We start from the raw sequence: 26,150 nt of genomic DNA, 5'->3' as shown, positions 1-26,150 counted from the left end.
CGTGACGCCACCTCTGCCTGGGTCACTTCCGTTATCTGTACAATCCTTATTTGGGCAAAGCTACGCCCGGTGACTGGCGGCTCATTAACATAATATATTTGTGAAGGCCGTCGCGAGTTTATTGCAACGGGTTTCAGCACCCACGCCCCATCCCTCCACGTATGGCCCGGGCTCATTAACATAATTTATTTAAATTAGGACCCGCTCGTTGCGGGAGGGGAGTGTCTTGTACCACGCAAGTGACGTCATCTCCTGCTGCCGGGTGACGTCACGATGTAACAGAAATCTGCCGCTCCGCGCGTGAACTGAAATCCGAGGTGAGAAATTCTCATCGCGGTTGTGGTGGTGGTCGTTGTGCTGGTGGTTGTTGTTGTTTACCAAGGTAGAGCCTCTCTTTCGTAGGGATGTCAATTGAGTAGCAGCGAGCATGGGAATCGATGTCCAGGTTGGAACTTTACAACGCGGGGCCTAGCCACGCGGGGCCTTGCCTCCTGCCCTCGCCTGATCGCGTTTGCTTCAATTATCTCGCTTAGTTGAGCAATCTTTGTAAGAAAGTAATCTACCAGGCTATGCGTTTATTGTGTGTTGACCGACTCTCTGTGTTGCATTGCATTACATTTCCAAATTTTACTCAGTTTGTTTGATTAAGTGAGCTTTTGATTTAAAGCTTTCTTGACTGCAGGGATTCATATTCTTGGTTCTGTCGGTAAAGTTACCACCACGTAGAAGGGAAACAATAAAATAATAAAAATATAAAACAATAAAATTCTCACGACATTTCGACTGCAACACAAGCAATCATCATCAGGTGTGAAAACCATCAGCAAGAAAATGTTCTTGTGTTGCTGTGGTTTTCACACCTGATGATGATTGCTCGTCTTGCAGTCGAAACGTCGTGAGAATTTTATTGTTTTATATTTTTATTATTTTATTGTTTCCCTTCTACGTGGTGACTTTACCGAAAGAACCAAGATTATAAGTGAGCTTTCTCTCTCTCTCTGCGTGTGCTCGTGTTATTATTATTTCCTGCAGTCACCAAAGTTCCAAATCTCTCATTGACACAAGGCCGTAATGATAATATGTTATAATAGTTATGATATATTGGTGGGGGACATATCCCCCCCCCAATAATCAAATATGCTCAAAATATATTGCATTAAAAATATTATTTAAAATAATAATTGCTATGCTATGTTAATAAAAACAATTTGCTAAACCTTGGCCACAAAATGTGGACTTGTCTTCACGTAACAATGCGTAGATTTGTGTTTGTATGATTGCCTTGTACTTTATGAATCCCTAATCTCTGCCAATACATACTATGAAACAAGAAAAGTTAAAGAATAAACAACACAGAGCAATGTAATACAATACAATATTATACATTATTGTATCAAATAAAACAAAAATTCCATCCCATGTGTTAGTGAAATTTTTCAATATTTTAGGAAATGTCAGGAAATTAGTTTTCAAATTTAGATTTTTCTTTCTGGGGGGGGGGGACCCCAGACCCCCTGGTAGATTTGGTCCCCCCCAATGTTGACTCCATGGCTACGGCCTTGCATTGACTCGCGGATTTCTCTACACCCCCTCCCCTCTCTCTCTGCCCCCCTCTCTCTCTATTTAAGGCCTCGACACTGAGGCGTTGTTTCTCTGTGTGCCTACAGTGAGGGAAAAAAGTATTTGATCCCCTGCTGATTTTGTACGTTTGCCCACTGACAAGGAAATGATCGGTCTATAATTTTAATGGTAGGTTTATTTGAACAGTGAGAGACAGAATAACAACAAGAAAATCCAGATAAACGCATGTCAAAAAAGTTATAAATTGATTCGCATTTTAATGAGGGAAATAAGTATTTGACCCCCTCTCAATCGGAAAGATTTCTGGCTCCCAGGTGTCTTTTATACAGGTAACGAGCTGAGATTAGGAGCACACTCTTAAAGGGAGTGCCCCTTATCTCAGCTCGTTACCTGTATAAAAGACACCTGTCCACAGAAGCAATCAATCAATCAGATCCCAAACTCTCCACCATGGCCAAGACCAAAGAGCTCTCCAAGGATGTCAGGGACAAGATTGTAGACCTACACAAGGCTTGAATGGGCTACAAGACCATTGCCAAGCAGCTTGGTGAGAAGGTGACAACAGTTGGTGCGATTATTCGCAAATGGAAGAAACGCAAAAAAACTGTCAATCTCCTTCGGCCTGGGGCTCCATGCAAGATCTCACCTCGTGGAGTTGCAATGATCATGAGAACGGTGAGGAATCAGCCCAGAACTACACGGGAGGATCTTGTCAATGATCTCAAGGCAGCTGGGACCATAGTCACCAAGAAAACAATTGATAACACACTTCACCGTGAAGGACTGAAATCCTGCAGCACCTGCAAGGTTTCCCTGCTCAAGAAAGCACATATACATGCCCGTCTGAAGTTTGCCAATGAACATCTGAATGATTCAGAGGACAACTGGGTGAAAGTGTTTTGGTCGGATTAGACCAAAATGGAGCTCTTTGGCATCAACTCAACTCGCCGTGTTTGGAGGAGGAGGAATGCTGCCTATGACCCCAAGAACACCATCCCCACCGTCAAACATGGAGGTGGAAACATGCTTTGGGGTGTTTTTCTGCTAAGGGGACAGGACAACTTCACCGCATCAAAGGGACGATGGATGGGGCCATGTACCGTCAAATCTTGGGTGAGAACTTCCTTCCCTTAGCCAGGGCATTGAAAATGGATGGTGGATGGGTATTCCAGCATGACAATGACCCAAAACACACGGCCAAGGCAACAAAGGAGTGGCTCAAGAAGAAGCACATTTAGGTCCTGGGGTGGCCTAGCCAGTTTCCTGACCTTAATCCCATAGGAAATCTGGAGGGAGTTGAAGGTTCGAGTTGACAAACGTCAGCCTTGAAACCTTAATGACTTGGAGAAGATCTGCAAAGAGGAGTGGGACAAAATCCCTCCTGAGATGTGTGCAAACTTGGTGGCCAACTACAAGAAACGTCTGACCTCTGTGATTGCCAACAAGGGTTTAGCCACCAAGTACTAAGTCATGTTTTGCAGAGGGGTCAAATACTTTTTTCCCTCATTAAAATGCAAGTAAATTTATAACATTTTTGACATGCGTTTATCTGGATTTTTTGTTGTTATTCTGTCTCTCACTGTTCAAATAAACCTTCCATTAAAATTATAGACTGATCATTTCTTTGTCAGTGGGCAAACGTACAAAATCAGCAGGGGATCAAATACTTTTTTTCCCTCACTGTATGTATCTCTCTCTGTGTGTCTCTGTGTTATCTCTCTCTGTCTATGTGTCTCCGTGTCTGTGTTTTGTCTCTCTTTCAAATTGAGCAATCTTTGGAAGAACGTTATCAACCAGGTGGGGTGTTGACTCTTATGTTGGCCGACTCTCTGTGTTGTATTGCATTACATTTCTATTCTAGATTTTAAAGCTTTCGTGACTGCTAGGATCCATACTCTTTGGTGCTATTGGGTAAAGTCACGTAGGTAAAAAATAAAATAACAAAAATCACGACGTTTCGGCCACAACACAAGCGGCCTTCATCAGGTGAAGGGACGAGACTGTCTGGAGGACAGCACATAATTACAAGTTACCGTTGTAATTATGTGTAAGATGTACCCTTTTTTGAGCTGCCGTTTTGTATTTACAAGAGGTGGTCCTTTTTTGAGCTGCCGTTTTGTATGTGTAAGATGTTGCGTGTTTGAGCTGCCGCTCTCGCTCTGGCCCCTCCCCCCCTCCAACCGTATTTCCTATTTAAGCTTCTGTTCATCCCTCCCCCCCCTCTCTCTCTGCCTCCCTGTCCGTCTTTCCTCCCTCCTTACCTCTTGGTGGACTTGTATATGTATTTCTACTGACCGTGTACCTCGTATTTTTCATTCTATCTATGCTGGTATCTGCAATCCAAAGGTTGAACATGAAATTTAACACTCTTCTGAAATTCGTGGTCCGCCAGGAGATCATACAAACTCCACTCACTCTGTAGAACAGGGGGAGATCATACAAACTCCACTCACTCTGTAGAAGAGGGGGAGATCACACAAACTCCACTCACTCTGTAGAACAGGGGGAGATCATACAAACTCCACTCTGTAGAACAGGGGGAGATCATACAAACTCCACTCACTCTGTAGAACAGGGGGATATCACACAAACTCCACTCTCTAGAACGGGGATATCATACAAACTGCACTCACTCTGTAGAACAGGGGGAGATCATACAAACTCCACTCTCTAGAACAGGGGGAGATCATACAAACTCTACCCTCGCTAACTTTGCAAAACAGAAGGATATAATACTAACTCCACTCGCTATTATCAGGTAAGCTACTTTACGTAACTTTCAGCCAAGGATTATTCAATGCGCACTATAACTGCAGTTTGTGTGTTTTCATGGTTTTGGTCGAACAGTTGGTTAATATAGCAGCAGACACAACACCGTGCATTACTAGGCAAGAACCAGGCTCTTCCACGTGGGTGACCCACTAGGCCCAAACTCGTGGTCGGCGAGGCACCGATGTCCGTGTGGACGTGGAACCGTGCCCCTAACGCTGTTCTTGCCATTGTTGTTGCTGCTTCTGCTGTTGTTGTTGTTGCTGTGACACCTCTCAGCGTGGTTGTCTCTCTTTCGTCTCATTGGGCACCCTGCCTCGTTCTCTCGTCCGGAAGACTCCACCGTCCATTTCAACTGGGTGGACCCCTTGCCCTCTGAATCTGGTAAGACCTTCACACATTCGAACCTCATGGTGTGACTTCGGGGTCCCGTAAGCCCCCGGCTCTCGCACGAACTGCGTTGCGACGCCATTGTATATCTGTTGAAGGCGAACTATTCCTCTCGACGAGCTTTACACGATGCGCTAATCAAAGTTTTGTTCAGTCTGCGCATTCGTCCTCGCTGCTGTGCTTGGACGACGCACGACGAGGACAGAATTATCTCAGCGCCAGGTGGGTCACGGCGTTTACGTGCGCGGTGGGAACGGAGTCGCCCAAAATAAATGAATTTCGATTTTGACTTCCGTTTGGTTCATTTCACGTCAGGGGCTCTCCGACAACATCGACCGCCGCTGAGTTGTCACGTGACTGTTCGTTACTGCACCCCCCACCACCCCCCACCCCCCCTTTGCATTTTACAATTCTCACGAAGAAAAATTAGTTGCAAAGAAAAATAAAATACAAACATCATCCCAATGTCTGTGTTCACTTTCATTATTTTTTTTGTATCTCGAAACTTAAACTCAAAATGTCAATGCCAAGACAACTATCTCCCCATCCCCATGTAGACTGTAACAGGTTGTAGGGGCAAGTGGTGCTAGTAGCGAGCAGCAGCACCTACGGCGACACCGCCCTCGGGGGGGGGGGGGGGCAGGGTCAAGGTCAGGCACGGGGTAAAGGTCAAAGTCAGGAGCATCAAGGTCAAGGTCACGAGCGGGGTGATGGTCAAGAGCCAATCCAGCTCGTGCCCTCACACTTGGGGAGCAGGACCCCTCTGGAGGGTGCAGCTCCACGCCACCAAATCGCTGCACCGCCGCTCCCACAACGCAGCAGGGACGTTGCAGCAGTCAGAACAAAGGTTTTGGATATCCACTGCGGTCATTCTCAATGCAGCAACGGACGGAGGCCTCCACCCACCCACCCCCCACTTTACATCGCCGTCGGTAAATCACGCGTCACGCATTGAGACTCTACAGGAGCACCGTCAGTAGTGGGCGCAGTGGTGGCTGGGAGATGTTAACTACCTCGCCTGGTGTACAGGAGGTCGTGGGTTAGATCATGTCTCTGAGAGATGTTAACTACCTCGCCTGGTATACAGGAGGTCGTGGGTTGGATCATGTCCCTGAGAGATGTTAACTACCTCGCCTGGTCTACAGGAGGTCGTGGGTTAGATCATGTCCCTGAGAGATGTTAACTACCTCGCCTGGTCTACAGGAGTTTGTGGGTTAGATCATGTCCCTGAGAGATGTTAACTACCTCGCCTGGTGTACAGGAGGTCGTGGGTTCGATCATGTCCCTGAGAGATGTTAACTACCTCACCTGGTGTACAGGAGGTCGTGGGTTAGATCATGTCCCTGAGAGATGTTAATTCCTCGCCTGGTATTAAGGAGGTCGTGGGTTAGATCATGTCCCTGAGAGATGTTAACTACCTCGCCTGGTCTACAGGAGGTCGTGGGTTAGATCATGTCCCTGAGAGATGTGAACTACCTCGCCTGGTGTACAGGAGGTCGTGGGTTAGATCATGTCTCTGAGAGATGTTAACTACCTCGCCTGGTCTACAGGAGGTCGTGGGTTAGATCATGTCCCTGAGAGATGTGAACTACCTCGCCTGGTGTACAGGTCGTGGGTTAGATCATGTCTCTGAGATATGTTAACTACCTCGCCTGGTCTACAGGAGGTCGTGGGTTAGATCATGTCCCTGAGAGATGTTAACTATCTCGCCTGGTGTACAGGAGGTCGTGGGTTAGATCATGTCCCTGAGAGATGTGAACTACCTCGCCTAGTGTACAGGAGGTCGTGGGTTAGATCATGTCCCTGAGAGATGTGAACTACCTCGCCTGGTGTACAGGAGGTCGTGGGTTAGATCATGTCCCTGAGAGATGTTAACTACCTCGCCTGGTTTACAGGAGGTCGTGGGTTAGATCATGTCCCTGAGAGATGTTAACTACCTCGCCTGGTAAACAGGAGGTCGTGGGTTAGATCATGTCTCTGAAAGATGTTAACTACCTCGCCTGGTCTACAGGAGTTCGTGGGTTAGATCATGTCCCTGAGAGATGTTAACTACCTCGCCTGGTGTACAGGAGGTCGTGGGTTCGATCCTGACTTTGACGATGCCTGCTGCTGCTGTATATTTGGAGTTTGTGTGCCTCTCATCACGGTGGCTGAGATGTTACCGACCTCACCTGGTGTACAGGAGGTCGTGGGTTCGATCCTGACCCTGACGATCATCACGGGGGCTGTGAGATGTTAACTACCTCGCCTGGTGTACAGGAGGTCGTGGGTTAGATCATGTCCCTGAGAGATGTTAACTACCTCGCCTGGTATACAGGAAGTCGTGGGTTAGATCATGTCCCTGAGAGATGTTAACTACCTCGCCTGGTATACAGGAAGTCGTGGGTTAGATCATGTCCCTGAGAGATGTTAACTACCTCGCCTGGTATACAGGAGGTCGTGGGTTCGATCCTGACCCTGACGATCGTCACGGGGGCTGTGAGATATTAACTACCTCGCCTGGTATACAGGTGGTCGTGGGTTAGATCATGTCCCTGAGAGATGTTAACTACCTCGCCTGGTGTACAGGTGGTCGTCGGTTCGATCCTGACCCTGACGATGCCTGCTGCTGCTGCTGTATATTTGGAGTTTGTGTGCCTCTCATCACGGTGGCTATGAGATGTTAACTACCTCGCCTGATGTACAGGAGGTCGTGGGTTCGATCCTGACCCTGACGATGCCTGCTGCTGCTGTATATTTGGAGTTTGTGTCTCTCTCTCCGTGATCGTGTGGATGTTTCTCCGGGTCCTCCGGTATTTGGCTGCGATCCATGTCCACGTGATAAGCCAACTAAGTTGAACTTTCATTTGTGGCCAGGTCGCTTCTGAAAAATAGCTACGTAGCTCTGTGGAGACTTATAAATATATTTTTTACGTAAAAAATTGTTTATTATAACATATTAAATATAAAATATAATATAACCATTAAAATAAAATGCTATATTATATGAAATAAATCTATAAAAAGAATTATGAACAAAAAGGTGTATTATATATTTAATATTATAATATGAAATGTAATAAAACCATTAAGGGGCCATCAATTTAGTCGGCACGCAAAAATCTGTCAAAACTTGACCCCTCCCTCCCTGTACGCACGCGGAATTTTTACACCACCACCACCAGCACCACCCATCAGCACCACCCACCACCAGCAGCACCAGCAGCACCACCACTACCACCACCAGCACCACCAGCAGCAGCACCACCACCAGCAACACCACCCATCAGCACCACCCACCACCAGCACCACCCCCCTCAGCACCACCACCAGCACCACCACCCCCCTCAGCACCACCAGCAGCAGCAGCAGCACCACCACCACCAGCACCACCACCATTACGATCCACTACCACCACGATCCACCAGCACCACCACCACCACGATCCACCAGCATTACGATCCACCACCACGATCCACCAGCACCACGATCCACCACCACGATCCAGCACCACCACGATCCAGCACCACCACCATCAGCTCCATGGCTTCGGGATTTGTCCGCACGACGTCTCTGTACAGCAGCAGGAGGAGGAGGCGTCTGGGGTCTCTCCTCGCCGTCTGCGTCACCGCCACCGCCGTCTACGCGGTGGTGACCGCTCACGAAGGTAACGAGACGAGTGGGGAGCTCACAAAGTGTGTCACACTGTCACACACTGTGTGTGACAGTGTGACACTGTGTTAGTGTCACACACACAGTGTGTGTGACACTGTGTGTGTGTGTAACACTGTGTGTTACACACACACACAGTGTGTGTATAACACACACACTGTGTGTGTGTTACACACACAGTGTGTTATACACACTGTGTTATACACAGTGTGTTATATACAGTGTGTTATATACTGTGTGTTACACACACTGTGTTATACACACACACTGTAACACTCCCTCCCTCCCTCCTTGACCCCGTGACCCCCGACGCTCGTCCTGACCCCGTCACCACCCGGGGGGCGGCTCCCCCCTCCCCCCTCCCCCCGGCGTGCAGGGCGGGGCCAGCCCCAGCGCCCCTCCCTGCAGGACGGCCTCCCGGCCAACGTCACGGCGGTGGTGGGGAGCGACGCTCAGCTCCGCTGCGTCGTTCTGAAGGGCAGCGATGGCGGCGATGAACACCACCACCAGCAGCACCAGCACCACGTGCAGTGGCTCAAGCACGTGGAGGTGAACGGGAGCCTGGAGGCGCCCAACGGCTCGCCCTACGTGCGCATTGTCACGGTGAGCGAGCGAGGCACGGGGGCACTCACTCACCACTCACTCACCCACTCACTCACCACTCACTCACCCACTCACCCACACTCACTCACCCACTCACTCACCCACTCACCCACACTCACTCACTCAACCACTCACTCACCCACTCACTCACCCACTCATCCACTCACCCACTCACTCACTCATTCATCCACTCACTCACTCACCCACTTACCCACTCACTCACCCACTCACCCACTCACCCACTCACTCACCCACTCACTCACCCACTCACTCACCCACTCACCTACTCACTCACCCACTCACCCACCCACTCACTCACCCACTCACCCACTCACACACCCACTCACCCACCCACCCACCCACTCACTCACCCACCCACCCACCCACTCACCCACCCACCCACCCACTCACTCACCCACTCACCCACCCACCTACCTACCCACCCACTCACTCACTCACCCACCCACCCACCCACTCACCCACCCACCCACCCACTCACTCACCCACCCACCCATCCAAACTCAGCGGAGGCCGACATCACCCTCAACACAACAGGACCCAGCAGCTCCCCGCTTGGCTCAGACTCTACGCGTTCGCTGAGTGACGACAGATACAAAAAATGAACCCCACGTTGGCGTGGGAATGCAAGATTCTGACTTCCTCTCGTCTCTCTCTCTCCGTGCCGCCCGTCGGTTCGCGTCAAGACGGTCGGAGTGGAGGTCACGGACGTGGAGACGAACGTCCTCTACCTGCGCAACGTCAGCACGGACGACTCGGGCCGCTACACCTGCCTGGCGGTCAACGCCGTGGGGTTCGCTCGGCGCTCCGCCTGGCTGCTCGTCGTGCCGGGCGAGACGCCGGCGGGGGGCCGCACGCTCGCCGCCACGACGACCGCGGGGGCCGGGAAGATGTTGACTGCCTCGCCTGGTACGCAGGAGGTCGTGGGTTCCATCCCGACCCTGACGACGCCTGCTGCTGCTGCTGTATATGTGGAGTTTGCGTCTCTCTCTGTCATCGTCATCATCGTCATCATCACGGTGGCTAGGGAGGTGTGACAACAAGAGTGACCCCAAGGTCACCGTGTGTCACCGTGTGTCACCGTGTGTGTGTCACCGTGTGTCACCGTGTGTGTGTCACCGCGTGTCACCATGTGTCACCGTGTGTGTGTCACCGTGTGTGTCACCGTGTGCCACCGTGTGTCACCGTGCGTCACCGTGTGTCACTGTGTGTCACCGTGTGTGTGTCACCGTGTGTGTGTCACCGTGCGTGTGTCACCGTGTCTCACCGTGTGTCACCGTGTGTGTGTCACCGTGCTCACCGTGTGTCACCATGTGTGTGTCACCGTGTGTCACCGTGTGTCACCGTGCGTGTGTCACCATGTGCTCCCCGCTTGTCACCGTGTAACACCGTGTGTGTGTCACCTTGTGTCACCGTGTGTCACCGTGTGTGTGTCACCGTGTGTCACCGTGTGTCACCGTGTGTCACCATGTGCTTCCCGCGTGCGTCAGCGATGTTTACCAACGTCCCTGTCACAGTGGAGGCGGGGTCACCGTGTGTGTGTCACCGTGTGTCACCGTGTGTCACCGTGTGCTCCCCGTGTGTCACCGTGTGTCACCGCGTATCACCGTGCGTGTGCTCCCCGTGTGTCACCGTGCGTGTGTCACCGTGTGTCACCGTGTGTGTGTGTGTGTGCTCCCCGTGTGTCACCGTGTGTCACCATGTGTCACCGTGTGTGTGCTCCACGTGTGTCACCGTGTGTCACCGTGTGTCACCGTGTGTGTGTATGCTCCCCGTGTGTCACCGTGTGTGTGCTCTCCGTGTGCGTGTCAGCGATGTTTCCCGATGTCTCCGTCACGGTGGAGGCCGTCTCGGCCGCTCCCTTGACGGCGGGCGACGTTTCTTGCACCGCCGGCTTCCTCCTGCTGACCGCCATCGCCGGCGTCGCCGCCTTCTGCCTCACGCAGACGCGGAGGGCGAGGAGAGAGTCGACCGGCGGAGAGGTGGAGATGCAGGTACAGTTGAGGTGGTGGTGGTGGAGGTGGTGGTGGTCGTGGAGGTGGTGGTGGAGGTGGTGGTGGAGGTGGCGGTGGCGGTGTGTGGTGGTGGTGGTGGCGGTGGAGGTGGCGGTGACGGTGTGTGGTGGCGGTGGTGGCGGTGGCGGCGGTGGCGGTGGCAGTGGCGATGGCGGAGGCGGCGGCGGAGGCGGAGGCGGCGGCGGCGGTGGCGGTGGCGGCGGAGGCGGTAGTGGCGGTGGTGGTGGCGGTGTTGGAGGTGGCGGTGGAGGTGGCGGAGGCGGTGGAGGTGGCGGTGGCGGTGGAGGTGGTGGTGGAGGTGGAGGTGGCTGTGGCGGTGGTGGTGGAGGTGGTGGTGGTGGCGGTGGTGGTGGTGGTGGAGGTGGTGGTGGTGGTGGTGGATTGGCAGTCACTTGTAAGTGCAATAAACTAGTTTTAATAACAATGATAATGATAAAAACAACGATAATAATGGTAACAATGATAATAAAGGGGGAGTAGTTTGCATGTCTCTGCCATCATCATCATCATCCTCATCACGGTGGCTACGTAGATGTTCACTGTGAAAAGAGTGACCCCGGCACTCTTTTTCACAACATTAAACAAACGTTAAACAAACGTTTGGCGCTGAGCAGTAATGTTTAGTGTGTCTCCCAACATGCAAAACAAACTTGAAATTTGGCATTTGGGTAGCTTCCAGACTGTACACAATGCAAAAAGTATAAAAATAGACTCGTGTATTTTGCACGTCAAGTGAGCGGTGACGTCGCGTCTGTGATGTCACCGGCATGCGGCAGCGTCACGCGGTCTGCCTGCTGACGTCATCCCTCCCCAAGCCTCCGCGTAGGCCGTGTGTCCCGCACAGACGCGCCGCATCGTTGTCTCGATGTTCTGAGTCAACGCGGCTGTTTCCAGTTCGCCCTCATAAACACAAAGCAGAAGGTTCGTCTTCTTAGCTCTTTCGGTAAAGTCACGTTGAAGGGAAACAATAAAATAATAAAATAAAGTCTTCTTTGGTTCTTTCGGTAAAGTCACCACGTAGAATGAGAATAAAATAATAAATTGATAAAATAAAATAAGACAATAAAATTATCTTATTTTATCAATGTATTATTTTATTCTCATTCTACGTGATGGTGACTTTACCGAAAGAACCAAAGAAGATGAATCCTTGCAGTCACGAAAGCTTTAAATCGAAATAAAATAAAGATTCGTCTGTTTGTGCGAAGCGGCAAAAAACTCTCGAACGCTGACCCTCCAACGTCATGAAATTTCGTTTTTGGTTCTTTCGGTAAAGTCGCCGCGTAGAATGAGAATAAAATAATAAATTAATAGAATAAAATAACACAATAAAATTCTCACGACGTTTCGGCCACGACACAAGTGGCCCTCTTCAGGTTGGACGACAGGTCTGTTCCTTTCACCTGAAGAGGGCCACTTGTGTTGTGGCCAAAACGTCGTGAGAATTTTATTGTGTTATTTTATTAATTTATTATTTTATTCTCATTCTACGTGTTGGTGACTTTACCGAAAGAACCAAAGAAGATGAATCCTTGCAGTCACGAAAGCTTTAAATCGTCATGAAATTTGCACAGCTTACGCCGTCTGGAATTTCTAAGGGAACGCGACGATTCTCAGCTCGCCACATCATTCCATTTCCGAGTTGCCTGGTTAAGGTTCAATTTCCTTGAGTGAAAGACATCCGATTTAGTTAAATTGATTTGTTTCGGATGTTTTTCTTTCTTGCAGGCATCAATGTTTTTTCAGGGTTTTCCAGTGAAATAAAAGGGAATATTAAATTAATCCAAGACGATAATCCAAGTCCCGGGCGAAGCCGGGTAGTAAAGCTCGTTCGTAATAAAGGCTGTCACAAGTCCTACCTGCCTCACGTGGATTTACAATTCCATTTACGTACGAATAAGGTGCGCAGAGGTTGATCAAATACAACTGTAAAAGCGAGGTATTGTTGTATAAGCTGCGTGGAATTAACTGCGTATAGTCTTACTCGGGGTCAAGAGGTTGATCAAATACAACTGTAAAAGCGAGGCTATTGTATAAACTGAGCGGGATTAACTTCGTATAGTCTTACTCGGGGTCAAGAGGTTGATCAAATACAACTGTAAAAGCGAGGTTATTGTTGTTTAACCTGAGCAGGATTAACTGTGTATAGTCTTACTCAGGGTCAAGAGGTTGATCAAATACAACTGTAAAAGCGAGGTTATTGTTGTTTAACCTGAGCAGGATTAACTGTGTATAGTCTTACTCAGGGTCAAGAGGTTGATCAAATACAACTGTAAAAGCGAGGCTATTGTTGTATAAGCTGCGCGGGATTGACTGCGTATAGTCTTACTCGGGGTCAAGAGGTTGATCAAATACAACTGTAAAAGCGAGGTATTGTTGTATAAGCTGAGCAGGATTAACTGTGTATAGTCTTACTCGGGGTCAAGAGGTTGATCAAATACAAATGTAAAAGCGAGGCTATTGTATAAGCTGCGTGGGATTGACTGTGTATAGTCTTACTCAGGGTCAAGAGGTTGATCAAATACAACTGTAAAAGCGAGGTTATTGTTGTTTAACCTGAGCAGGATTAACTGTGTATAGTCTTACTCAGGGTCAAGAGGTTGATCAAATACAACTGTAAAAGCGAGGTTATTGTTGTTTAACCTGAGCAGGATTAACTGTGTATAGTCTTACTCAGGGTCAAGAGGTTGATCAAATACAACTGTAAAAGCGAGGCTATTGTTGTATAAGCTGCGCGGGATTGACTGCGTATAGTCTTACTCGGGGTCAAGAGGTTGATCAAATACAACTGTAAAAGCGAGGTATTGTTGTATAAGCTGAGCAGGATTAACTGTGTATAGTCTTACTCGGGGTCAAGAGGTTGATCAAATACAAATGTAAAAGCGAAGCTATTGTATAAGCTGCGCGGGATTGACTGTGTATAGTCTTACTCAGGGTCAAGAGGTTGATCAAATACAACTGTAAAAGCGAGGTGTTGATGTATAAGCTGAGCGGGATTAACTGCGTATTGTCTTACTCGGGGTCAAGAGGTTGATCAAACTCAACTGTAAAAGCGAGGTGTTGTTGTATAAGCTGAGCGGTATTAACTGTGTATAGTCTTACTCGGGGTCAAGAGGTTGATCAAATACAACTGTAAAAGTGAGGTGTTGTTGTAAAAACTTAGCTGTATTAACTGCGTATTGTCTTACTCGGGGTCAAGAGGTTGATCAAACACAACTGTAAAAGCGAGGTGTTGTTGTATAAGCTGAGCGGTATTAACTGCGTATAGTCTTACTCGGGGTCAAGAGGTTGAACATTCAAATGAAAGTCGAAGTTCGACTTGGGCCATAATCCGTCAGAGGTGATAACAAAAAAACCGAGCACCACAAAGGCCCTTCTCTCTTAAAAAACACATCCCGAGTAGGCGTATGTATTAATATATAACGCGAGACACGGTCGTGCACACATCAAACTCTCCCGTACTGCAGCCTGAGCTGCCAATGCGCCCAGTCGCCGCTATCCACATCTTCAGTTGCATTGTCGTTGTAAGACGCTGTTTGTAATCGTGGTCGTCTTTCGCGTCGCAGCAATGAGGGATCTTCACGACGAGCTCACAGCTGCCAATCTGGGAAGGGTGGCGGCAATGCTTGGGTGAGCAGCAGCAGCAGCAGAAGAAGAGACGCTTTGAAATGGGTTCCATTGGCAAAGAAGTCAGCGGCTCTCGTCTGGTACGGCCACCGAGGGAGGAGGAAGTGGGGCAAGCCCCCCCAAGTTCGGGGTTTGCTCCGACAAGCCCACAGCTGCGAGCCACAGCGGTCTCCGCCGCTGGCAGCAAACTCTGAGTCTGAACCGACGACGTTCCACAAATACGCAGCCCCCTACGCGCCAACACCGACGTCGCATCGAACAAACATCCACTGAATTAATCTTTGGTTTTTTCGGTAAAGTCACGTAGAAATGAGAAAAAATAAAATTACATAATATACGACTTTTCGATTGCAACGCAAGCAATCATCAGGTAGAGGAAACACAACCGCAGATATATATACTGACCTTAAGGAGAAGGAATTAACACAGATATACCAGGGGATACAGAGAGACGGAGCATCACACTTATCAAACAGGGTTTAGCAAAATTTGGAAACTGTACAAAGCAACACAGACGGTCGGTTAAAACACAACGCATGGTCTGGTTGAATACGCTATTTCAAAGATTGTTAAATTGTAAGTTGAGCGTGAAATTTAAGATAGTGATAGAATACATACCGTAGAGAGACCTATGGGGGGAGACACGCAAACAGTTAAGAGGTGAAGCAGCTCTGTACCGAGGCCTTAAATAGCCAGAGATGGAGGGACTGGGTTTCAGAGACAATGGGACACAAATTAGCATGTACCGAGGCGCAAACCGTTTAGCTATTGCGAATCGTGTGTTGTGTTTCACATCGATATTTTCGGTTCTTTCGGTGAAGTCACGTAGACGTAGACGGCAAATGAGGAATATTTTAATTCCTGCAGCCGCAAAAGTTTTCGGTGAAAATTTCATCTTTCAATAACGCGTGGGGTGGAGCGGTTGTCGCCGCGGTGAGCACGGTGCGCGATGAACTCCACCGCCCGAGTTTGAGTCTCCGTCACGGCTAACCGTCAAGTGGCGGAGTGACACCTGAGCCAGACCTGGACACCGCCTCATTCAGTCAACCCGCACACTGTGCGTACACGCATAGTGTGTATGTACACAGTGTATACACACTGTATACACACTGTGTATACACACACACAGTGTGTACACACAGTGTATATGTACATTGAGGGAAATAAGTATTTGATCCCCTGCTGATTTTGTACGTTTTCCCGCAGACGAAGAAATGATCAGTCTGTAATTTTAATGGTAGGTTTATTTGAACAGTGAGAGAACAGAATGACAACAAAAAAATCCAGAAAAACGCATGTCAAAAAATGTTATAAATTGATTTGCATTTTAATGAGGGAAATAAGTATTTGACCCCTCTGCAATTTGTCGCTAATGTTTAGAATTCGCCAGCATGCAATGGCCTACTCGTTTTGAATGACACTACAATAGTATGTTTTACATCCACTGTTAAGCAGACGCTGCATATTTTTTTAAATAGCTTCTTAATCAGATATTATCTGATGCAGTATATTTCACTGCAGTAATTAAATGTTGTTAAAATGCCTGTCAATTATTTCGATTAAACACTTGTCTGATTTTGTGTGTACATGCATCATTTCATTTATAACGGTCAAACATAGATTAAGTGACGTTAGGACAAAGTGTGTGTGTGTTTGGAAGTAACCTGTAGAGAGAACTCAGGTGAGACCCGTTTTTGTGATACAGGTCAAAGGGTACTTTTATGTTTCACGAAGCGTCTGGAGCAACTCATTGTCTTTGAAATAGGGAGCACACTCGGATCATTCATCAGTTACGAGGCATACCACTTAAAAGTTACACGTATAGGAGGAGGTACATTCTCTACAACACGAATTATAGTTTTGTCTTACGTGTTGAGGCCACGTGATGTGTCGAAGGCTCTCTGCCAGCTCACAGGACAGACCCAAGTGCCGTGTGCTCAATAAGATGACTGACAGAGGCACCACTGCACCGACTTGGTGTGGCCGGCGCTCCGCTGGTTGTTGTGAGCGTCGCTCATCCGCCCTCCGTTGTTACTGGAGGGCGACTGCCTCCAACTGCCCAGCAGCGTGCTTCACGAGCCTCCTCCACAGAGGCCGATCTTGACACCGCTGGTACCGGTCATCGGCAAGCCCACTCAGCTCCACATCCTTCTTGTACAGCATCAGTCCATACATCTTTAAGAGGGTTATCGAAATGCCATGCTACAGACAGATGGGCAGTTATGAACGAACAGAGCTAATGCATTAACATCTCAAACTTGGTTGGAAAGCGTTAAAAAGGAATGTCTTATTTGACCTGAACTGCATATTGATTGATTTGCATGTAATTTCTAAGACAATGCAAATTTGGCCCAATATGTACAAATCTTTTCCACTAAGCATACATGTTCCAGGCAACGGTTATTCACCGTGAAACGCGATGCAGTGAAGGACAATAAAAACAACTGTAATACAGAAATTGTGCACTCACATCAGTCTGGGTTAGCCCGTGAGAGGATCTGTAATACTATGATCTTCTTCTTTGGTTCTTTCGGTAAAGTCACGTAGAATGATAATAAAATAATAAATTGATAAAATAAAATAACACAATATTCTCACGACGTTTCGGCCACAACACAAGCGGCCTTCATCAGGTGAAGGGGGCGAGACTATCTGGTAGGACAGCGCTGGAGTGAAAAAGCCACGTTCAGATACGGCCTTTAAGCTGTGTGAGAGGACCAAAGCGCCTTGACAAAGGAATTAGCATATAATTTAGCATTGAAATGGCTGAATGATTAGCTTGTGACTGGTCACAGAAATAGCTATGTTAAAAGTTAAAGCATACACACCCGCAGAGGCACCCATTGTTAAAGGGATTAGCATAGAATTTAGCATTGAAATAGCTAAGTTAAGGCATACACATCTTGACAATGGAATTAGCATAGAATTTAGCATTGAGATAGCTGAGTGGTTAGCTTGTACCTGCTGCAGAATACGGAGACAAATTGGCATTAATGCAGATTTGAGGCTATGCGGATGGCTTTGAACCCAATGCACCCTTCAATGGTAATGCACATAATAGAGACATGCTTTGTTCACTTTTTTAAACCCATGCTTTTAAAATAATCTCAAGCAATTTTCTCTGCCAGTCATTGCCTGATCTTATTGCACACACTCACTCACACACTCACACACACACATAAAGATCCCCCGTACAGCCTTCAACAGACTGCTGGGGCAAGTGCTGATGGTGAGCTATAAACGCCGGCACGCACGGCACTCTAGGGGGAGGGTGGCCAACACCGCACCGGGCCGCCTTTGTCTCCCCTGATATTTACACACCACACTCGGAAGTCATTCAAGACGACATCGATGTAGGGAAAACCCAGGACTGGTTTAAATATCTGCCACTGTTGTGTGTCATGAGCAGGAATCCAATTTGGGTCACCGGTTTAATGAGTGCAGTGCGATAGCCACTAAATTACCGCTCCCCACTCGTACACAACGACAAGAACAAAGATCCCCGGTAGAGCATTAACAGACTCTAGGGGCAAGTGCTGTTAGCGAGCACCTATGAAGGATGGCACGGCACACGAGGGGGTGGGTAGCCAGCACCGCGCCCGGCCATCTTTGTCTCCCGAGTGGCGATGCTCACATCACACTGGGTACTCATTTTTAGGCTGAGTCGACCTAGGGAAGGCCCAGGACCGGTTCAGATAATCGTCACTGGCGGTGTTGGCCGTGAGCGGGAAACGGTCCCGGGAATCCGGGTTCGTAGCGCAGCGTAGCGCTAACCGCTGCCCTACCGCTCGTACAAAGATACGTTTAAACACGCGCACGCAAATACACATTCTGTTTGACTAACACTTCTTTCAAACCGTACGTAGCCAAACATTTCCGTTGTAGAGTTTCTGGACAATGTTTGGAATTAACCACAATTTTTGACCGTGACACCAGCATGCAATGACCTGTGCCTTGTGAGTGACACAATACTCTGTTTTACATCCGCCGTGAAGCAGAACAGCGCATATTGTGGTGAATGTTACTGGGGTAGCCAGGTGTGCCTGTCGGATTTGAACTTTGAACCTCTGCAACAAATAGAGAATGCACTACCATATTCCTGGTTCTTTCGGTAAAGTCATGTAAATAGAATACAAAAAATAAACTAAATTAAAGATTAAAAAATAAAAAATATACAAATAAATAAAAATAATAATTTTTCTAAATTAATTGATGATAAGATGCCATGGGTCGACTGACTGAGATGACTGGCCAATGCACCGCCTTTGCCCCCCACTACACACACACAGTGTACACACACACAGTGTACACACACACAGTGTACACACACACAGTGTACACACACACACACAGTCTGTACGTGTACACTGTGTACACACACACATACAGTGTGTGTGTACACACACAGTGTGTACACACACAGTGTATACACATAGTGTACATACACACAGTGTACACACACACTGTACACACAATAATGTCCACGTTGTTGTTGCTGAGTTCACGCACTCAAGGGAGGGGGCAATGAAAAATTAAGATAAATCAACTTAAACTCCATCCCCGCTCTGTGACGTCACCACTCAGCATGACCTCATCGGCATGAAGTGCCAGCGGGAGGTGTACCTCGCTAGTGACGTCATGTCACCAAGGTATTCACACTCCCCCAACCTGCTTCCGCGTGATGTCGCGAGGTAACAGGAGGCTGCCGATCCACGCTTGCACTGAAATCCGAGGTGAGAAATTCTCATGGTGGTGGTGGTTGTTGTTGTTTACCAAGGTAGAGCCTCTCTCTCTCGTAGGGATGTCAGTTGAGTAGCAGCGAGCATGGGAATCGATGTCCAGGTTGGAACTTTACAACGCGGGGCCTAGCCACGCGGTGCCTTGCCTCCTGCCCTCGCCTGATTGCGTTTACTTTAATAATCTCGCTTAAGTTTTGTCTTCACCCGGCTCGCCACTTTGTAACTTTGTTTTATTGTAAATATTCACGCAGTTTTTATTTTCGTTATTTTTTTCACCAGGCCAAGCCCGCTTGAGCTGCTATACCGCTCTTGTTATCAGAAGCGACCTGCCCACAACAACACAAGGTGAGGCTTTGTCAACGTGTGTGAATGTTTTGACTTAAAACTTTGGTGACTGCAGGAATTAATATTCTTGGTTCTTTCGGTAAAGTCACGTAGATAGAAAATAACAATGAAAATAACAATAAAATTAAATGAAAAATATATATTTTTTTAAATAAAGCAAAAAACCCACGACATTTCGATTGCAACACAAGTGGTTTTTATCTTATTAAATTTAATCTGTTATTTTTATTTTCTATCTACGTGACTTTTCTGAAAGAACCAACAATACGTGTGTCAATGTCTATTGGTCAAAGACGCTAAGCGTATGCCGCTGTTGACTCTGAATGTGTGGAGGGGAACACCTTCACCACGGGGAGAGAGAGAGAGACACGGATAGCCTCGGCTATGTTCATTGATCCTCGATTCATTACTTGGTGGAGTGAGGAAGAATTAATGCTGAGCAGATGAAGGTGGCCAGGCATGGTTCTGGTCACACCACCACCTGTTTACTCATGGCAGTGTGTCACAGTGTCAAGTTTGTGTTTGCAGTAAAGTCTATTCACTCTGTTGAACACGGAGGTTCTATCAAAACAATAGTTTATTTTTGTTTTCCTCTGGAACTCTTTATAAGAATGGAAACAGGAGGTGAACACACCACACACATTCAGCTGAAGTCGGAACCGTTCATCCCAGCATTCAAGGACATCTGAGCCTGGATTCACACCTCTAAGTTATGATCGAACGTTAATTTATGCATTTCTGCATAACACAAATAGTATTGTTTTCAACACCCTTTGCTTTGTCAGCTGAATTTAGCTTTCATAAATATTCATTTTGTAGTCAGACAGCCGAAATTGTGTGCTTAGAGTTTTGGGTTAACATTCATCTTGAAGATATGAAGGCTTCCAGGCATATTTATGACATTTTCCCTCTCATTGTGTGCCATAACAGCCCGTGGAGAGAAACCCTTCAGGTGTACTCTGTGCGTGAAGGCGTTTGCACAGTCACCACATCTTAAAGTACACCAGAGAACACACACGGGAGATAAACCCTTCAAGTTGCAGTGTGCGTGAAGGCATTTGCACGGTCATCAAATCTGATTAATTTGGGAAACTTTTTCACTACATCATGAATATATTAATAAGTATAGACGTGTAAGTCAAGTGTGCATTCCTCTGTGCCTGACGTGTAGATGGTGTGGATATTCTTTTTTATGTCTGCAGCTGACGCTTCCTCTGCAGAATTGGTCTGATGGAGCAAAGGCACTCAGCGCAGCTCGGTACGACAAGTCAACAATGCGACCAGCGTGCATACAGCACGGATCGGACTGGAAACTTGCCACGGCACCAGAGAACTCACACAGGAGAGAAACCCTTCAAATGTACTGTGTGTAACAAGGCATTTGCATGGCCATCAGTTCTTCAGACCCACCAGAGAACACACACGGGAGAGAAACCCTTCAGGTGCACGATATGCGGGGTGGCGTTTGCACAGTCATGTAATCTTGTAACACACCATAGAACACACACGGGAGAGAAACCCTTCAAGTGCAGTGTGTGTGGGAAGACATTTTCATGTTCATTTGTTCTTAAAACACACCAGAGAACACACACGGGAGAGAAACCCTTCAAGTGCAGTGTGTGTGTGAAGGCGTTTTCACGGTCATCTGCTCTTAAAACACACCAGAGAACACACACGGAAGATAAATCATTCTTGTGCAGTGTGTGGGAAGACATTTTCTGATTCATCTGCTCTTAAAACACACCAGAGAACACACACGGGAGAGAAACCCTTCAAGTGCAGTGTGTGGGAAGACATTTTCTGATTCATCTGCTCTTAAAACACACCAGAGAACACACACGGGAGAGAAACCCTTCAAGTGCAGTGTGTGTGGGAAGGCATTTTCACAGTCATCTGGTCTTAAATCACACCAGAGAACACACACGGGAGAGAAACCCTTCAAGTGCAGTGTGTGTGTGAAGGCATTTTCACGGTCATCTGGTCTTAAATCACACCAGAGAACACACACGGGAGAGAAACCCTTCAAGTGCAGTGTGTGCGGGAAGGCATTTGCACATTCATCAAATCTTCAAGTACACCAGAGAACACACAAGCAATAGAAGATCCACAAGGAGTGCAGTCTGAAATCAGCTTGTGAAAGTCAAAGTGCCGCAATGAGCCCATCCCTCATGAAACACGAACCGGAAGAAAATCCCAGCTTGGACACTTTTAAAGGTATCGAGGTGAAATGTGAAGAAGTGATGGTGAAGAGTGAAGAAGTGATGGTGAAGAGCGAAGAAGTGAAGGTGAAATGTGAAGATGAAGATTCAACTCCAAAATCGGACCTTCACATTGGTGGAGGCAACGTGAAGCCAGAGGTGAATTCTGACTGTGAGGCAGAGCGAGGCAACTCCCAGCAGTTTGTGGAAGTGGAGGTGTGGGTGGACTTCCTCCGAGACAATACAAAGTCAAGTGGAGACGCGGTAGATGTGTAAGCCAGAGACTATCTCGCTCCAATAGATGCGCCTTTGTCATAGGCCTTTAATGACAAGAATGTGAAGTTGAACACTCATTTCCTAGGTTCAACCTGCAGAGTAAGGGCGGCCAGTCTTTGTGGACCTGTGGGTTGGGTAGATCTCTAACCAGGAGCGAGAGACAAGCCCCCAAGCATTCACTATGTTATAATAATTGCATTTACACGGTGCTTGCTTAACGCCTCAGCAACTCGGAGTTTTGTATCTCGTCTGAAGCACTCAAAAGAGCATCCCCAAGTAGCAGCTGCCCCTGTGTGGCACAGGGTGGTGGCCCTGCACCGGCCTGCATGTGGACAAGAGCCTGTCAGTAGGGGGCGTTGATTGATGCGTCATCTCGGTTGTGTAGTTTGTAGGCAATATTGACTCGAAGCTTTTGCGACTGCAGGAATCCACACTCTTGAGTTCTTTCGGTAAAGTCACCACGTGGGTAGAAACATAACAGGTCACGGCGTTTAGATCACAACACGCACAATCGTCATCAGGTGGGACAACCACAGCAAGAGAAACTGCTGAAGTAGTAGGCGCCTACTCCAGCAGTTTCTTCTTATTGCTGCTGTGCTTGTCCCACCTGATGACGATTGCTTGTGTTGCCATCGAAGCGCCCTCATCTATTATTTGTAGCGTAATGTTTAGAATTTGATACATTTTGACCCAGACGCCAGCATGCAACGGCCTACTCGTTTTGAATGCCGCAATAGTACGGTGTACATACACTTTTGATTTAAAGCTTTCGTGACTGCAGGGATTCATATTCTTTGTTCTTTTGGTAAAGTCACGTAGAAGGGAAACGATAAAATAATAAAAATATAAAACAATAGTATTCTCACGACGTTTCGACTGCACTGAGAACCAAGAATATGTACATACACTGTTAAGCAGATGGTGCGTATTTTTAAAAATAGCTTCTTGTGAATACGATGGAACCTGATGCAGGATATTTCACTGCAGTAATTCAATTTTGTTAATATGCCTGTCAATAATTAAGAATGAATACTTGTCTGATTGTGCGTGTACATGTAACATTTTTTCTATGAGTGTCAAACATTGATTAAGTGTTCAAATCTAGATTAAGTGATATTAGGACAAAGTGTGTGTGTGTTTGGAAGTAACCTGTACAGATCACTCGGGTGAGACCCGTTGTTCTTGTAATACAGGTCAAAGGGTACTTTTGTGTTTCACGAAGCGTCTGCCTCTGGAGCAACTCATTGTCTTTGCAATAGGGAGCACGCTCGGATCATTCATCAGTTACAAGGCATACCACTTAAAAGTTACACGTATGGGAGGAGGTACATTCTCTACAACACGAATTATAGTTTTGTCTTACGTGTTGACGTAGATTTTGTCTAACTGGGACTAGAAGTGCACCTTGCTGATTGACGTCTGGATGTTCGTTACCTATCGGTTGAAGCAAACCCCACTGCTGTTGTTGAGACGCTGTGCACCATTTAATGGTCCAACACATTGACGGCCTTCAGGCCAGGAAAGTCACAACATTTGCACACGAAGGACGCATTCACACAAGTACCCGATGCTCCGTTTTGAAGTTTTAAAATGAAACATCTTTGAATTGTGTTGTGTTTTGATTTACATTATTTCTTCATTAAAAGTTCATTTTACATCTGGAAGACTTCGTTGAAAAGGACATTGCGCGTGAATGTTCTCTCGTCGTTAAGTAGACGATGGCCTTGCCGGGGGTTCGGTTCGATGCGGACTTTCACCTGGTAGGGGATCGCGGGATCGAGATAAGGCGACACGGAGCTGCTGGCCGTCTGCCGATCGATTCCAACGTAATCGAGCGTCTGTCCCTGCGCCTCCGTCGTTCGCATGCAGGGGGCGCATGTAGGTTTACAGCGCCCCCTGCAGGAAAACGACAAAGTGCAGCGTTCATCACGGATAAAGTTGTGCGCTTATATATTAAATGTTATTCTTTTATAAGGTGATGTTGATATCGATAACTGACACATAACCGGCATGCCATAAATAGGAAATTAACTCTGCTTATTCGAATCAATGTATTCATATATGTTGATAAACTGTTTCAAGCAGATTTTGTGTCTCTAAGGACGACTACAGGGACCACGTGATTGTTTAAAAATGTCTTTGATTATAACTATAATTGCCTACAATTCGTCATGTGTAGCTTATTTAGACTATAATTTATTCACTACCCAAAATGTATTTACTTGAAAACATAGAGCTGATATTTGTAAGCAATGATTTTTATTTATGTTTGAAAAAAATATTTGCACAAATTGAACTTGTTCATCAGATACAAGGTGAATTCACAAGACTTTGTTAAAAATCCAATATTTCAGAATTTTGCCTTAACGGAGAATATTTTAAAAAATGTTAGTAAAAATAAAGATTCAGAAATATATATTGTGCCGTGTCTACAATTTTATTGTAAAGTGGAATTGGTAAAAAACATTATTTGTACACGTAGAGGCGTTGTGGTCCATAAGTCTGGTGACACAGGCGTTGTGGTCCATAAGTCTATGGGCAGTGTTGAGTCTATGGCAGTGTTGAGTCTATGGACAGTGCTGCGTGTATGGGCAGTGTTGAGTCCATAGTAGTGTTGAGTCAATGGGTGGTAGTGTTGAGTCTATGGGTGGTAGTGTTGAGTCTATGGGTGGTAGTGTTGAGTCTATGGGTAGTGCTGAGTCTATGGGCAGTGCTGAGTGTATGGGCAGTGTTGAGTCTATAGTATAGTGTTGAGTCCATGGGTAGTGCTGAGTCTATGGGCAGTGCTGAGTGTATGTGCAGTGTTGAGTCTATAGTAGTGTTGAGTCTATGGTAGTGTTGAGTCTAAGGGTGGTAGTGTTGAGTCTGTGGGTGGTAGTGTTGAGTCTATGGTAGTGTTGAGTCTATGGTAGTGTTGAGTCTATGGGTGGTAGTGTTGAGTCTGTGGGTGGTAGTGTTGAGTCTATGGTAGTGTTGTGTCTATGATAGTGTTGAGTCTGTGGGTGGTAGTGTTGAGTCTATGGTAGTGTTGTGTCTATGGTAGTGTTGAGTCTATGGTAGTGTTGAGTCTATGGTAGTGTTGTGTCTATGGTAGTGTTGTGTCTATGGTAGTGTTGAGTCTATGGTAGTGTTGAGTCTATGGTAGTGTTAAGTCTATGGTAGTGTTGAGTCTATGGTAGTGTTGAGTCTATGGTAGTGTTGAGTCTACAGTGAGGGAAAAAAGTATTTGATCCCCTGCTGATTTTGTACGTTAGCCCCATGACAATGAAATGATCAGTCTATAATTTTAATGATACGTTTATTTGAACAGTGAGAGACAGAATAACAACAACAAAATCCAGAAAAACGCTTCGCTACGTGGCCACGAGTGACGGTGAAATATGAAGAAGGGGCGACCTTGAAGCGTGAAGGTCAGGAATCTTCTCCGGGTGCTCATCCTCCCACGTTTGCAGTCGCCTATCAACGTCATCACAGCATCCCAATGGCAGTATTCTCGACACGAATATCTCGAGACTGAAGGAGGCTATTCTGGACAAAAATCATTCGCGTTATTATGATTATTGTAATCCTCATGTGTGTATGTTGAACTTCTTTCGCACAGTACGTAGCCAACCTTGCTATACATCTTAAATAGAATAGAAGAGTCATCCTATGCAGAGACCGGTGCCTGCCAATAAATGTGTAACTTCCACCCTCGAGCTCAGATAGATGTATATTTGACAATGGTGACACTTTGCTTTGTGTTTCTGGATAAGGTTAACATATAGGTTGCATTTTGCATTCAAACATGATTATACAGGAATACAGCTTCTGACCTTCAAGTGTGCATAACGTTAATTTTATTTAAGCCGAGATGCCATTCATTAATGTGAATGGAAATAAGCTCAAATATACGTTTTATGAAAGTATACCACATTGATGAAATTTATGGTGTGCAT

At 46.9% G+C, this 26,150-nt stretch overlaps 1 protein-coding gene across 2 annotated transcripts; it reads left to right on the top strand.

The window, feature by feature from the left end:
• The first annotated feature begins 230 nt into the window (after positions 1 to 230).
• On the top strand, positions 231 to 16,230 carry LOC142915878 (uncharacterized). 2 transcript variants are annotated; one of them, XM_076061512.1, is made up of 7 exons: positions 231 to 317; positions 4,630 to 4,734; positions 7,905 to 8,386; positions 8,768 to 8,994; positions 9,699 to 9,921; positions 10,825 to 11,006; positions 14,594 to 16,230. In XM_076061512.1, exons 3-7 carry the CDS (start codon positions 8,263 to 8,265, stop codon positions 14,597 to 14,599), a joined length of 762 nt encoding a protein of 253 aa, XP_075917627.1. In that variant the 5' UTR covers positions 231 to 317; positions 4,630 to 4,734; positions 7,905 to 8,262; the 3' UTR covers positions 14,600 to 16,230. The 2 variants fall into 2 exon arrangements, with proteins under 2 accessions (XP_075917627.1, XP_075917626.1); XM_076061511.1 differs by lacking the exon at positions 14,594 to 16,230 and adding an exon at positions 12,756 to 12,883.
• Positions 16,231 to 26,150: the final 9,920 nt, after the last annotated feature.

Source organism: Petromyzon marinus, unplaced genomic scaffold, assembly GCF_048934315.1.
Source record: "Petromyzon marinus isolate PM22_M1 ecotype Great Lakes invasive population unplaced genomic scaffold, UKy_Petmar_22M1.pri1.0 PM_G_Scaffold_36, whole genome shotgun sequence".
Lineage (NCBI taxonomy): Eukaryota > Metazoa > Chordata > Hyperoartia > Petromyzontiformes > Petromyzontidae > Petromyzon > Petromyzon marinus.
This window is presented reverse-complemented; position numbering and strand designations above follow the sequence as displayed.

What these genes read in the sequence shown, in the direction of transcription:
- LOC142915878 (XM_076061511.1), top strand. Translation starts at nt 8,263, where the DNA reads ATGGCTTCGGGATTTGTCCGCACGACGTCTCTGTACAGCAGCAGGAGG. An exon ending in GATGTTGACTGCCTCGCCTG is followed by an intron (nt 9,922 to 10,824) that starts GTACGCAGGAGG and finishes TGTGCGTGTCAG; the next exon opens with CGATGTTTCCCGATGTCTCC. An exon ending in GCGGAGAGGTGGAGATGCAG is followed by an intron (nt 11,007 to 12,755) that starts GTACAGTTGAGG and finishes TCTTTCTTGCAG; the next exon opens with GCATCAATGTTTTTTCAGGG.